Source organism: Lactuca serriola, chromosome 5 (assembly GCF_051521515.1).
Source record: "Lactuca serriola cultivar US96UC23 chromosome 5, Lser_US96UC23_V15, whole genome shotgun sequence".
In the NCBI taxonomy this organism is placed as follows: Eukaryota; Viridiplantae; Streptophyta; class Magnoliopsida; order Asterales; family Asteraceae; genus Lactuca; species Lactuca serriola.
In genome coordinates, this window is record NC_136412.1 from 276,109,019 (window position 1) to 276,125,022 (window position 16,004).

General features: G+C 29.0%; 1 protein-coding gene across 1 annotated transcript; it reads left to right on the top strand.

The window, feature by feature from the left end:
- The first annotated feature begins 1,385 nt into the window (after positions 1 to 1,385).
- Positions 1,386 to 2,333, top strand: LOC145054381 (protein LURP-one-related 12-like). The gene is made up of 2 exons (XM_079002548.1): positions 1,386 to 1,795; positions 1,883 to 2,333. Exons 1-2 carry the CDS (start codon positions 1,535 to 1,537, stop codon positions 2,279 to 2,281), a joined length of 660 nt encoding a protein of 219 aa, XP_078858674.1. The 5' UTR covers positions 1,386 to 1,534; the 3' UTR covers positions 2,282 to 2,333.
- The last annotated feature ends 13,671 nt before the right edge of the window (positions 2,334 to 16,004 follow it).

A 16,004-nucleotide genomic window follows, 5' to 3' on the forward strand; every position in this document is an offset into this window, starting at 1 on the left:
CGGTTTCTCCCATTTCTATTTTTAACATACCCATGAAAGAAACTCGTATTTTCATCTCCATCCACTGTCCATTTGATCCGAGATTTCTGTTTCAAGTCCGACACATCCACCCTTTACATTTCTGCTATTTTCCTTCGCCCAAGAAAGAAACAATGATCTTTTAATTTAGGTTTTTCGTTTCTTAGATTTTTTTTATAATTCCGCTCCTAGATAAACTTTATCTCCATCTCCATGAAAATCAATTCACGACAGCTTGTAATTAAATCCGTTGGAACTTATGTTTGGAATTAATGACATTTTTTTTTATCTCCAAACAATGATATTTTAAAAATATTGAATTATTGCATATATTCCCTATCATAATGAATTACTTACTTTTTCTTTACTTGAATTCCCATACTTTTAAAAATCCATCAGCTGATGTCGACCTCTTCAACTAAATGTGATGTTAGATGTTACTTTTTGGTTGTTTATATTGTTATTATAAAATGTATTAATGATTTTTAATGAAATCATTATTTTAAAAGAAATTTAAATTAATTTTGTAAAAAATACGTAGTTTTTATCAAGTTCTATGGGGAAACTCATTTAAAAGTTAATATTGCAGGAATTAAGCAATATTTTCTATTATACATATTAAGATCTCTAATCCAAATCCTACATCGAACAAACAAATTTCAAAGTAATTTTTCTCCAATCCATGGTCGCATTGTCTTCCTCACCAGCAGCAGACAACAACAAGAAGCCCCTTTATGCAACGAAGTTTGATGAAGAAATATCTAAACACTAAATTCAATACGATTGTCGATTGATATGGTCGGAAAAAAGGAAGTTTATATCATCTCATTTGCAACTTGAGAAAAAAAGTCTTCGGGATGAGCAACAACAGGGACAAATATATCAACAGTTTGAGTGGTGTTCTATAGTAAAACACTGCATTTCTCTATGTTGCAACTATACGAAGAAAATGAGAGACTACAACTAATAAACAAAATTGATGAGGTTTTGGGTAGAGTGATGAGTAAAAAGAAAAACTGCAAGTTGCAAATTATTGGAAACTTTTTTCTTAACTATAATTATTTATATTAATGTCTTTCTCAAAACATTTTCACACGGGTTTATCCGTTAATTAAAAATATTTAAAAAAATCATTATTATTATTTTTTTCGATAAATTAGATAAACAACTTAAGTGGACTTGCTAATTTTTTTTAAAAAAAATTATTGAAAAATCAATGGGTATGTAAAGCGTGTCTAAAAAATCTCATTTTTTTTTAGCTCACTTATGCGTCCCCTGTGTCGGGTGTGGGGTGAGCTGTGTTACGACTTTGACACCGTCATTTGTATGTGAGATTCGGAAAGTCGCTTAAATATCAATCTTTCATATTCCCATTTTAATTCCAACGTTCCTCTCTCTCTCTCTCTCTCTCTCTCTGGTTGCATCTTCTACTCCACTGTAGCCCCATTTTCCTTATTTTACGTGGTCCAAATCAACGAAAAGATATCAAATTTTTGAATCTGTAGCTCCAAAAGTCATGTTCCGCACCAGAGTCAGCGATTCCAAAGAAATGAACACCGGCAGAGTTATCGTTGAAAAAGGATTCGTATACGAAAAGGAAACGCATCTGACAGTTATGAAAACCTCTCTGTTCTTCGCCGGCGATGGATTCGCTGTTTACGATTCCAACGGTCAAGTCGTCTTCCGTGTTGACTCATACGGTCCAGACAATCGTGACGCAGGTGAACTCGTTCTCATGGATTCCTCCGGTCGTTGCCTCCTCACCGTTCGCCGAAAGGTATGTTAGATGTTTAATTGTGTGCTTTTGCTCCGATTAGATTTACTTTCCATATGCCAAGGGTTTTATTAACCTATTGATTAACAGAGACCAAGTCTACATCAACGTTGGGAGGGTTTTATAGGTGAGAGGGTGGAAGGTGATAAGCCGATATTCAGCGTGAAGAGATCTTCGATCATCGGAAAGTCAAACATGACGGTGGAGATGTTAGGTGATCGATCGGAGGAGTACCATATCGAAGGATGCTTCTCTCAGAGGAACTGCACGATATATGATTCGGCGAAGGAAACAATGGCGGAGATTAGACGCAAAGTGGATGCTTCGACAAATGTGATGCTTGGAAAAGACGTATTCTCGCTCACACTGAAACCAGGTTTCGATGGTGCGTTTGCAATGGGTTTGGTTCTGGTTCTTGATCAGATCAACGGTGATGATGGAGGTGTTGATTTAGACCCTACTGTGGAAGAGTGCAGTTTGTCTTCTTGAAAATTTTATTTAATATTAAAATGGAAATAAAGTTTGAATTTCTCAAGTATAATTGGTGGTTTTGAAAAATTGGTACCATTAAATATCAACGGCGTGGATAGGGGTTGCAACGGGTGGGTGTAGCTTATTCTACCTCACTTCTTGCCTCATTCCACGTTATACATATCGACACTAAAAATATATTTATTTATTTATGCAGTGTCCAAAATTAAATTATAGTTTTTTACATACAGTTTTGATGTGGTAAAGTTGTGGGCCGGTTATAAGATATGTGGTTGTCAATCCTTATTAAATTATATCTTTTGTAGGGTTAATTTAAAAAAAATGAATAAATGCTTCTAGAATTTCTTTAGATTAAATAATATAGTTTATCACGTCTCTAAAGGGTGTGCGATACGGGGCGTGTTCGGCACGGAGTGTTTTGAACGTTTGAGAGCTTCTAGCTTCTAGCGTTTGACAAAACGAAGCTATCTGCTATTTGCTACAAGCTGTCCGCTATCATATAGGACCTATGTTATAAAAAGGTTCAAATATATGAACGTATATCGGTATATATAAGTTTAAGTTTAATGTACACATGAGTTTTAACAGAAAATAAAACACATGCTAAAATACATGGTGAAGCTAAAATGCGGGCACATAGTGAGCTTGGTAAATTTGTGTTTTTAGTACCAATAGTCATTTGGTACTATACTTGGTGAACTTGGTCAACAAACGGTTACAATTAAAGGATATGTATCAATCTCGATGTTGCTATTAAAGAAATAAATACCTTGATTGAGGTCTTAGAGAAGTTTAGAAAAAATAGGGTTATCTAAGATGATTTGATTAAAATGAATATTGATCTAGTGGTCCCTCAAAACTGTCTTGTTCATAAGAAAAAAACAATTTGATAAAAATTCAAGTAACCAGGACGTCGTATTTTCGGCCAAGAAGAATTTTAAAATTAGTTACTTTTTTTTATATATTATTGATTAAGCAAGAGTTGCTCTTAAAACAAGATTCGAACAATACGGAGAGTAAAAAGAGAGTTTTGGTTTTTGTTTCCAAAAAAAATGAAGGAATTTGATGACAAATGTGTTAAGTCTTAACTTGTGTTGTAGTCGTCCGGAAGTTGCATTTAGATATGATGAAGTATGAACTATTGATGTCAATGAACTTTATTTGGAGTTAAAGTTTCTTGATGAGTTTTTACCAGCTGAAACTACAACCCCACGAACTTTTAAAATACATATAAAAATCAATTGTTTTTCTGGTGCATTTATTTCATATACTCTTTGTGGCAAAAAAGATACTAAAGTCATACTTACATTCTAAAATATCATAATAAATGTTTAACGAATCGGCAACGGTAATTGTTGAGAATGATATATCGGACAATATTGATTATTAAAAGTTGGTAACTAACTTTGCTTCAAAAAAATGTTAGGAGAGGCTTATGATTTATGTAACTATGGAAGATTATATATATATATATATATATATATATATATATATATATATATATATATATATATATATATATATATATATATATATATATATGTTCAGGTTCATTTGAGACCATTCTAATTTTGTGAGACCGTGAGACCAAATCTAAAAATAATTTTAAAATGCAAAATAAATGGAAAAATCCAGAAATTCTTATTTTTAAATATTATTTTCCGAACTTGAATAAACTAAAAAATATAAAAAAAAATAAAAAAAAATCCCGTTTTTTTTTTTAAAATACGTGAAATATTCTAAATACAATATTACACTGACATATTTTAAAAAATAATTTTAAAATGCAAAATAAATGGAAAAATCTAAAAATTCTTTTTTTAAATATTATTTTCGGAACTTGAATTAACTAAAAAAAATAAATAAATAAATAAATAAAATTCTATTTTTTTTTAAAGATACGTGAAATATTCTAAATAGAATATTACACTGTACATATTCTAAAAATAATTTTAAAATGCAAAATAAATGGAAAAATCAAAAATTCTTTTTTTAAATATTATTTTCAAAACTTGAATTAACTAAAAAAAATAAAATAAAAAAATAAAAAAAATAAAAAAATGCGTCTCACGGTCTCACAAAATTAGGCCGTCTCACATGAACCTAACCCTATATATATATATATATATATATATATATATATATATATATATATATATATATATAGGGATAGGGAATATGTGGCTGTTAGGTATGTAAAATTGGGTGTAGAACCAACTTAAATGAGTTCGTTTTTTCCCACAGTTTCTTTTTCTTCCCTCTGGTTCCATGTATTCTTCTGCTTTTCCACATCCCTTAAACCGTCTTCTTTATCCTATATCTAACCTTGAAATAGTTTGTAGAAAGAGAGGTCAAGTCTAGATTTGGTATATACGAATTTGACTACATATTAGAGGGATGTGGAAAAATGATTTAAGAAACTGATTGCAAAAATGGAGACTTGAGGATAATATGATACCATGTGAGATAGAGAAAGATGTTTGTAGAGATAGAGAAGGGACTTCGAAAGAAACGAGAGAAGAGTCCATGGAATTTAGGAACAATTTGACCAATTTTTCTTCAATACGACGTAGTTTTTAGGGTTCTACACACCACCTTACATACCTAACAGCCATATATTCCATTTTCCCATATATATATATATATATATATATATATATATATATATATATATATATATATATATATATATATATATATATATATATATTATCAATTTTTTATCAAATTTATCAATTTATAACAAATTTTGATTATATATAAAAAATTATATTTATGGCCCATTTTTATTTTTTCATAAGATCCTTAAAATCAATAAGATGCTTCTTTAGTTTAGCTACAATAAATTTAATAATATTGAGATTTACTAATACTATGTCCTAAATGCATACATAAGAAATATTAATTATGAGAAATATTATTGTAATTAACGGTGTGAGATGCATTAATTATATGTAACATTTCACAATGAAAAATGTGAAATACATTAATTATGGAAAATATTTCACTTAATTTTTTTTTGTACAACGATGTTAGTGGTTAAAAGTTATTACACGAAAGTAATTAATATCACGAACCGTCAAGGACCGGAACAGAACTCAATCTCTCCAATTTAAGAGGCAAGACCTCTACTAAATGGGTTAGTCCCATATTGACAAATATTTCGTATAATTAATGCATTTCATATTTAATTATTACAAAATTAATGTTTTTATATATTTGACCTTAAAATACATAATAGAAACTCTCGATAATATTTCATCATTAGGTATATCACGGTATCAAATGTTAACAGAATATTGAGAAATTTCACCTTGAATATGAGCAAATATGTTATTATATCAATTATTTAAAAAATATAACTTTTTTATTTCCCTTGTATATAATAGGAGCATGGAAACTTCAACGTCAACGCTAATTAATGTTGAAATCTAGAGTATGGTCGCATCCTGAAATAAAGTATATGTATAAAATCCAGAGTATTATTTAAAGAATATTCATTAAGGATCATACATTATGTAACGTGTTACATGAGGTATATATATATATATATATATATATATATATATATATATATATATATATATATATATATATATATATATATATATATATATATATATATATATATATATATATATATAGAGGGAGTGGTTCAAATGAGAACCATAAAAGATTAAGAACCCTAAGAACCTCAATTAATTAGTTAATATTTACATTATATTCTTTTTTAAACATATTAAAATCCTAATTTTTTTTTTGTGTTTTTGGTACAAAAATAGCAAACTTATAATTTCTACAGTTTAATATTTTCATTCGTATATGCTCTCATATTTTAACACAAAACTTATATAAAATAAAGATTTACACAATCCATTTACAGTTTAATGCAAAAAATTCACAGCTTAATACAAACTGTTTATAATAATTCACTAATTCAAAGAAGTCAAAAACTCAAACTCTACCACCACATGCCATCACCAACCACTTGTATCAACATAGTAGCTGTTATTTCTTCCAAATCAAATCTTTAAATAAAGTCAAGCATTAACAACTTATATACTACATTCACAGTCTAAGAAAACATATTAATTCACTTATTTTGAATTTAATGCAAAACAATTATAAAAACTAGTGGATTCTTACAAATTTATACAACAAAAAAATAAATATGTTCATAAGAAAATTAACACAAAAATTTATACATAAATCATTCATATTTTAACACAAATTATAAAAAAAAAACTCACAACAAAATGCAGTCAATTCATAGTTTAAACAGAAAATCCATAGTTTAATGCAGTTAATTCAAATTTTTAAAAACAAAAATCACAATTTAATATAAAAAAAAAATTCACAGTTTAATATAGTCAATTTTACAATTTAAATAAATATTCACAGGTTAACGCAGTTAATTCAAAGTTTAAAATACAAAAATCATAGCTTAATACGTAAAATTCACAGTTTATTACAATAAATTTACAGTTTAATACAGAAAATATAAATTCACAACAATAATATCAATTTGAAACTCTTAATACATACAATTCACAGTTTAATATAAAAAAAATTCACAGCTTAATATAATAAATTCACAATTTAAGAAAAAAAATTATATTCATAGTTATATTTTCAAATTAAAACTTATATTTATACATTAATATATGAAGACATTTATATGTATTAAATTGTGAATTTAATATATTAAGTCGTGAATAAAATTCACAATGTAATAAACAATTCAGAGTCTAATATACAAAATCCAAAGATTAATATAATAAATTCAAATTTAAGACAAAAAACTTTATATTTACAACCATATTTTCAAATTAACACTTATATTTATACGTTAACATAATAAATACACAATTCACAGTTTAATATATAAAATTCATCAGATACATTATGTGCACCACACAAATTCACAGTTTAATAGAGCTTTTCAGAAATCTCATTCACAGTTTAATCATCAGTTTAGGATTTTCATTCTTAGTATTTATAACAAAAAACATATTTATTCACGCATTCACAGTAACTAAGTTAAATACAAGTAAACAATAGTTGAAACATTAAAACATCACGATTCAAAGCTTAAAAAAATCAAAATTCATATTATTTGAGAAAACACTAACATAATAACACACATTTTAAATTCAATTCACAGCTTAACAACAATAAAACATAAAGTGTGAATAAAAACTTGATGCAAACATTATAAAAAACATAATAAACATGGATTAACAGCTTAATAGTAGAAAAAACTATGTTTAACAAATGAGATATTAGAACATTAAATTCACAACTTAACAGAAGAATAAAAAAGTAAACAAATATCAACATACCTGATGTGTTTCACTAGAGATCAGAGATAAATAGATGGAGGATATTTGACAGTTTTTAATAAAGCGGCGAAGCAACATAAGTGGTGGCGGTTGACGGTGGTCTTAGATCCGATTTCAATCTTACCGGAGCTCTATTAGATTTCTTCAGAACTTGTGGCACCTAGAGTTTCAGTTGCGAGCATGCTTCAAAATGGAGAACAAAATCCAAATAAACAAAAAAGCTTCAGAGGTTTTAGACATGGAGAACATGAAGGAAATCATATCTGAAGGTTTTAAACTAGATCTGAAGGAAATCAGATCTGGAATCACGAGCATGAACAACGAAATGACACGAAATTATAGAGGCGAAACAGATCTGAAGGTGCAGTGAAGATATGATGGTGATGACGCATTTGGAGGTGGTACATGTCGGAGGTTCGACGATGATGTCAGAATTGCGAATAAAAGGCTATATAGTCAGGTATGGATGTTTCTTTGGAGATCTGATGTAGATCTGGTTAGATCTGATGTAGATCTAGTCAAATCTGATGTAGATCTGGTGATTTCTGATGTGGATCTAGTAAGATTTGATGTAGATATGGATATTCACCGAGGATCGAAGAAGGAGGTGGTGATTTATGGTGGTAGCAGACGTCGGCGAAGAAGATGGTGGTGGTGATGATGTTGTCGACATCGGAGACGATGGTGGTAAGTCGTAAAGTCGCCGGTAGTAAGGACGACGGAAATGGTGGATGTTATCCGATGAAGCGAGAAGCAAAGATGAAGATATGTTTGAAGTCAGGTGAAAGAATGGACTAATGATGTTTATGTTAGAAAGATGAAGTGATGTTTTTTACAGGTTCTTAGGGTTCTTAACTTTTGAGGGTTCTCATTTGAACCTTTACCTATATATATATATATATATATATATATATATATATATATATATATATATATATATATATATATATATATATATATATATATATATAGGGTGAGGTTCAGTAGAAAACCATAATTAACCAATGAACAATGAAACAATCTTTTTTTTCAACTTTTAGAACTTATTTTTTATAAAAAAAAAAAACTAAAAATATAGAAATTAATAACTTTTTATCCTTTTTCCAACGATATCAAATTCATTGTTTTTTTACGTCAAATTAACAATGTGAATTTTTGAAAATTCACAATGTGAATCCGGATTCACACGGTGAATTCGAAAAATATTTTTCACATTCACAATGTTAATATATAAATTTAGATATTTTTAGATTTTTTTTCGATAAAGAATAAGCTCTAGAAATTGAAAAAAAAGATTTGGTTCCTTAAAGAACCAATAATTATAGTTCTCTATTGAAGTTTTCTATATATATATATATATATATATATATATATATATATATATATATATATATATATATATATATAGAGAGAGAGAGAGAGAGAGAGAGAGAGAGTGGTTCAAATGAGAACCACACAAGATTAAGAACCCTAAGAACCCCCGTTAGTTAGTAAATATTTACATGATATTCTTATCAAACATGTGAAAATCCTTTTTTTTTTTCTCATTTTGATACAAAATGACAAAATTGTAATTTTTACGGTATAATATTTTCATTCTTATATGCTCTCATGTTGGAACACAAAACTTATATAAATTACAAGTTTATACAGTCCATTTATAGTTTAATTCACAAAAATTCACAACTTAATACAAACCATTTTACAATAATTCACAAACTCAAAGAAATCAAAAATTCAAACTTTACTACTACCACCACCATACGTTGCCACCAACCACCGGTATCAGCATGACAACTATCATGTTCTTGTAAATCAGATCTGTAAATAAAGTCAAACATTAATAACATAAATACTACATTCACAGTCTAATGAAATCATTTATTTCACTCGTTCTGAATTTAACGCAAAACTAGTATTAAAACTAATGTATTCTTAAATACTTATACAACATAAAAAATAAATATATTCAGAAGAAAAGTAACAAAAAAATTATACATAAATCATTCGTATTTTAAATTGTGAATTTAATATATTAAGCCGTGAATAAAATATAGATTATTTCAAAAGCAACCAAAATAATTATAAAATAATCACAGCTTAATGTCAATCCATTCACAACTTAATACAATCAATTCATAATTTAATACACAAAATTTACAGCTTAATATAGTCATAGTCTAAAAAGAAAATTCACAGTATAATGTAGTCAATTCACAGTTTAAAACAGAAAAATTACAGTTTAGTACACAAAATTCAAAGTTTAGTACACAAAAAGTATGCATCCACAACCATATTTTCAACTTAACACTATTTATATAGTCAATTCAAAGTTTATACACAAAATTCATAACTTAATACAAGGAACTTCATACTTTCATACGTATAATTCACAACTTAATACAATCAATTCATAATTTAATACATAAAATTCACAACTTAATACAATCAATTCATAATTTAATACACAAAATTCACAACTTAATATAATCATAGTCTAAAAAGAAAATTCACAGTATAATGTAGTCAATTCACAGTTTAAAACAGAAAAATCACAGTTTAGTACATAAAATTCAAAGTTTAGTAAACAAAAAGTATGCATCCACAACCATATTTTCAACTTAACACTATTCATATAGTCAATTCAAAGTTTATACACAAAATTCATAGCTTAATACAAGGAACTTCATACTTTCATACGTATAATTCACAACTTAATACAATCAATTCATAATTTAATACACAAAATTCACAACTTAATATAGTCATAGTCTAAAAAGAAAATTCACAGTATAATGTAGTCAATTCACAGTTTAAAACAGAAAAATCATAGTTTAGTACACAAAATTCAAAGTTTAGTACACAAAAAGTATGCATCCACAACCATATTTTCAACTTAACACTATTTATATAGTCAATTCAAAGTTTATACACAAAATTCATAGCTTAATACAAGGAACTTCATACTTTCATACGTATAATTCACAACTTAATCTAGTCAATTTATAGTTCAAACAAAAAATTCACAGCTTAATACAGTTAATTCGTAGTTCAAAAATAAAATTTAAAACCTAATGCAATCAATTCACAGTTTAAAACACAAAAATCACAACTTAGTACACTAAATTCACATTTTAATACACAAAGAGTGGTATTCACATTCATATTATCAACTTAAAACACTTCTAACAATTAATACACAATTTAATATAGAAAATTCACAAACTAGTATAATAAATTCAAACTTTGATTCAAAAAAAATTATACATTCACAACTTAATACGAGTTAAAACTAAGATTAATAAAATTATACGACAAATGAGAGATTAAAACATCAAATTCACACTTTAACAAAAAAAAACAAACAAAAAAATAGTTTAGGACTCTCTTTCATAATATTCACTACTTAAAATCATATCAATTCACTCATTCACAGTTAAAATGAATTTTAACATAACTGAACAATAGTTGAAACATTAAAAATTATAATTCACAACTTAAAAAAATAAAATACATTATTCGAGAAAACATTAACATAATAACACATATTTTGAGTTTTAATTCACAGTATAACAACCATCAAACATAAACTATGAATAACAATTTGATGCATATGTTATAACAAATAAGAAAAAAAAAAGAATGGATCCACAAATTAACAAAAAAATAAACTATGATTAACAAAAATAAACAATAAATGAGATATTAAAACATTAAATTCACAGCTTAACAGAAGGAAAAAAAATCGACATACCTGATGTGTTTCATTGGAGGTTAGAGTGAAAGAGATGGAGAAGGTGACAGTGTTGGAACGTATATAACGTGGTGGAACTACCATCAGCTACCGGTACCACTATTATAGCTTTAGATATATGCATGAAATAGCACAACATAAATCAGATCTAGAAAAATCGAACCATACACACCAGATCTGACTAGATCTGAACATGATGTCGACAGTAGAAGATTGTGGTGTGACATATGTGGTGGTAGCGATGGTGGAAACGAAGTTGACGCTGATGACGGTGGTATTAGCTTTGACCAAATCGCACCAGAACTAAGATGTTTTGTGTTTTCGAGAAGGAAAGTGAAGTCGAAACAATTTCGTGACTCCAGATCATAGATCAGGTGGCAATCGATAGTGGATATGGAAGTATTTTCATTAAATCTTGTCAAATACGTGTTTCCGTTGGCGGTGACAGTGATGTACGAAGGTGGTGGTTATCATGCCGAGGCTCATAAATCTGGAAGAGAAGATGGTAGATCTGAAGACGAAAATGGTAGATCTAAAGACGAAAATTGTAGATCTGAATACGAAATCGTAGAATTGAAGATGAGAATCATAGATCTGAAAACTAAAGTCGTAGATCTGAAGCTGAAAACTGTAGATTTGAAACTAAAATTGTAGATACAGAGCCAATCGGAGCTTATGGATTTGATGGCGGTGGTTCGTCGGTGGTCGGAAGCGGCGACAGTACGCCAACGGTAGGAGGCGGCGACAACAGGGGGTAATGGCTGGTGGCAACTGGTGACAATGTTTATGTGTTCTTCAAGTTTGAGATGAGAGAGAAGATAGAGTTTGTGTAGTGTGTAAATCTTACATCATAAAAGATGAAAGTGTTGTTTGGAGACTTTGAGAGGTTTGGGAAAGTTTTCTTCCAAATAAGTTTGAAAGAATAGACCAAAATAAGTGGTTTCTACGGTTCTTAATCTTTTTTGGTTTTCATTTGAACCTTTACATATATATATATATATATATATATATATATATATATATATATATATATATATATATATATATATATATATATTATAACCCACATAAAACACGAGAGAACATATAAAAAAATACATACAAAATTAGACAAAACTGCAAACATGGTCTCTGTGGTATATTTTTTTTTGGGGGTTTTAGTCCAAACCCCGACATTTTTGGCTTCGTGGTCCTTTTGGCTATGTTTGTACGTAAATTTGGTCCCTGGTAAAACTGAAATAACTGTAATGCCCTTCTGATATATTTTTTTTTCTATTTAATTTAAATGAAAAAGAAAATAAATAATTAATTTGGCCCCACATCTCTCTCTCTCTCTCTCGCTCTCTCTCTCTCTCTCTCTCTCTCTCTCTCTCTCTCTCCCCCCTTATGCAAACCCACTTGCGATCCAACCCTTGTTCACTATCGATTCCAGCATTAGAGATGCAATTTCTTTCTTACAAACATTTGATTCCACCACCAAAGATCCGATTTACCCTTCTCAAATAATCAATTCTTGCATTTTGATTGTATACCCTTCACCCTATTTTATTTCTTTCCTTTACCGATTGTGTGAGACACACATTGAAGAAGATGAATACAAAACTTGAATCCTGTGTAGGTAGTATGACAATACAAAAAACAACCCAAAATTGAAACTAAAACAATCCAGGTTAGCCATAGTAGACCTTTGAACCAACCATCTCATTTCCCTGTTCTCTAGCTGGCATCCCACTCATAAATCAAAATCAAAAATCGAAACGTATAGCAATTTAGATGAAGTACAAAATTCAGATACAAAAATCAATCAAAACCTTGAACCAAGATCAGAAGAAGACCCAGAGCATGAAAATTCGTATTTTGAAGCATATGTGCAAATCGAAAACCCAAAGCATGACATGTTGTAGATTGAAAACATTGAAGAATGCTTAAACCAAATTAGAAACTTTTTTATAACAGGTAGATCAAAGGTGGAAGCGGAGCCTGGGCTGGAGAAGATAAAGTGGGCAGCTGAGTCATGGTCGGAGAAGATGAAGCTAACGGTTGAGGTTCCATTTTAATGTACCACCTGTAACACTTCCTTTACTAGAAAATGTACCAACATTGACGAAGGCTGGTAGGCTTAGAGAACCGACTCGCTCTCTCTCTCTCTCTCTAGAGCACATATATACACACAGTTAGTTTCCATCTTTTCTGTTATTGATCTGGTTAGTGGAGGAAAAACGAGAAAGATGGTGAAGAAGATGGGGTTGTTGTAGGTACTTTCTATAAAGGAGGGGTGGTGTTTAGGTACATATTAGCGTCCGATGGAGAGAGGGAGAGAGAGAGAGAGAGTATATGTGGACCCCTATTTTATATATATATATATATATATATATACTTATAGGAAAAAAATGGAAAATAAATATAATAAGGGCAATTTAGTCTTTTTGGTTTACTGAATGACCAAAATCACAAGCAAACTATCTCAAAATGACCATCAATCCAAAAAAGTCATGGTTTGGACTAAAACCCCAAAAAATTACATACCATAGGGACCATTTTTGCAAATTTGTCATAAAAAGGTGACACAATAAAAAAATAAGATAAAGTAACATAAAGAGGCTTCGTGTTATTGATTATATTGAAATGTATAAGAAAATAAAACAAAATGTCTTATTATCTAGGTTACAACCCTTGCAAACCAAAGGTGAAAGATCAATAATGAGAACAATGTAGTTGTCAAAAATTTTGCATAAGTGTAGAATCCATTAACATATTCCAACCGTATCTATCAAAATCAATATATCAATAACAGTGACTTGAATATAAAATGTGAAATTTTCAAATGATTGTAAACTTTGTAAAGTGTTTGCTTTTACTGTCTCTTTACATTATGACAAGGTTAGACAAAACCTGATTTTGATGGCTCGGAAGATGACATAACAAGTACCATTAATTTAGGTTTTACTTCGAGAACAAATATTGGATTTGTGGTTGAAAAATATTAATAACAAAGTGAGGATGACTAAATGGCTAATTCAAAGAAGAAGAGGTCGACCATGGACATTCAAAGTTCCAGCTCTTTAATTAAGAAAAAGCTTTATGTATCGTTTGAAAATATAATGATTTAATAAGAAAAAACATAACTTTTTTTTTTAAATAAGAATTATAAATAAAATTTTGATGATATATTTCAGAAACAAAATGGAAGTACGTTGCTATATCTTGGATTTAGCCTTCAACGTCCGAGATGCAACCAATAGTAATGTACTTTTATCTCTTTGTGTAATTATATCATATAAGTTTCATATGTAATTGTTCACTTTTACATTTTACAGGTAATAAAATAATTAAGGGCACATTTGGAAAATGTGATGATGAATTATTTGTCAATCAAATGCAGAAATGGGTAGAGGTAGGGACTACAGTGGGTGGGGTATGATTAAGTCTAAAAGTGGCTTTTGGGTTTTGAGCAACAAACTTTGTTTCTACTTATTGAATACAAACATGTGGGTAGAGTTTACAAGATCCATAATATGCACCATAATTGTCCTACATGTGCTAACTATTATGTGTATGATGAAAGAGAACTCATTCATTTCATATGTATATATTGTTTATAATAACTATTAATAATGTTAATACTCATTCATTTCATATGTATACTAGGAAAGAAATACAATAATTAGGATATATCATGTTGATTTGCAAACATAAAGGATGGTCAGTGCACAAATGAGGGTTTGAATAATTAAACATTTCATAAAACTCAAAATGTATTTAAATGATCAAAATTCTAACCCAAAAACGAATAGTATGAAACAAATTCATCAAAATCTAAACCGAAAAACCAAATAGTACTCAAATCACCCAACTACTCTAACAAAATCATGAAAATCATATATTATTTTTCTTGCTTTGGAATTAACATTTTTTTAGAGCTGAGAAAAATCGACCTAACTCATCAACCCAACTCGAACTCAACCCAAAGTTAGTAGGTTGGGTTGTGTCAAATTTATCAACATGTTTTCAACCCATCAACCCATTTAAGTTTAATATATATTTAGTATTTAAATGTTTTCATGTATTAATCTAAGTACTAATTTATAAATTACAAATTTGTATTATTATTTATGATTTCAAGAAAATGCAATCCTAATTCTGATCTTTTTTCTTGGCATCGATAACACTAACCATGTCCAAAATCACTTTGAAATTACTTATCTTTAAAGTTATTTGAACAATTTCATTGTATTTATGAATTGGGTTTGTGCTTTTGTCATACATTGAAATTTTATTTAAGTTTAGAACTAACTTTAGCGATGTAACTTCAGTTAATTTATTTACTTTATTATTTTAAGTGGGTTAACCCAAGTTTAACCCACTTATTTAATACGTTGGGTTGAAAACTATATAAAAATGTCAACTCGGTGACAACTCATTTATTTGATAGGTTGAGTTGGGTTAGAAATATCGACCCATTTAACTAACCAGGTTGGATTGGGTTGAAATCTTCAACCCAATTAACAAATGAGTTGAACCCGAACCCAACCCAGTTCAACCCATTGACACCTCTACAGTTTTGGTTTACCTTCTCCAGAAGTACGATCTGTCGATAAAACGTTAAACGTTTCGGATTTTGACG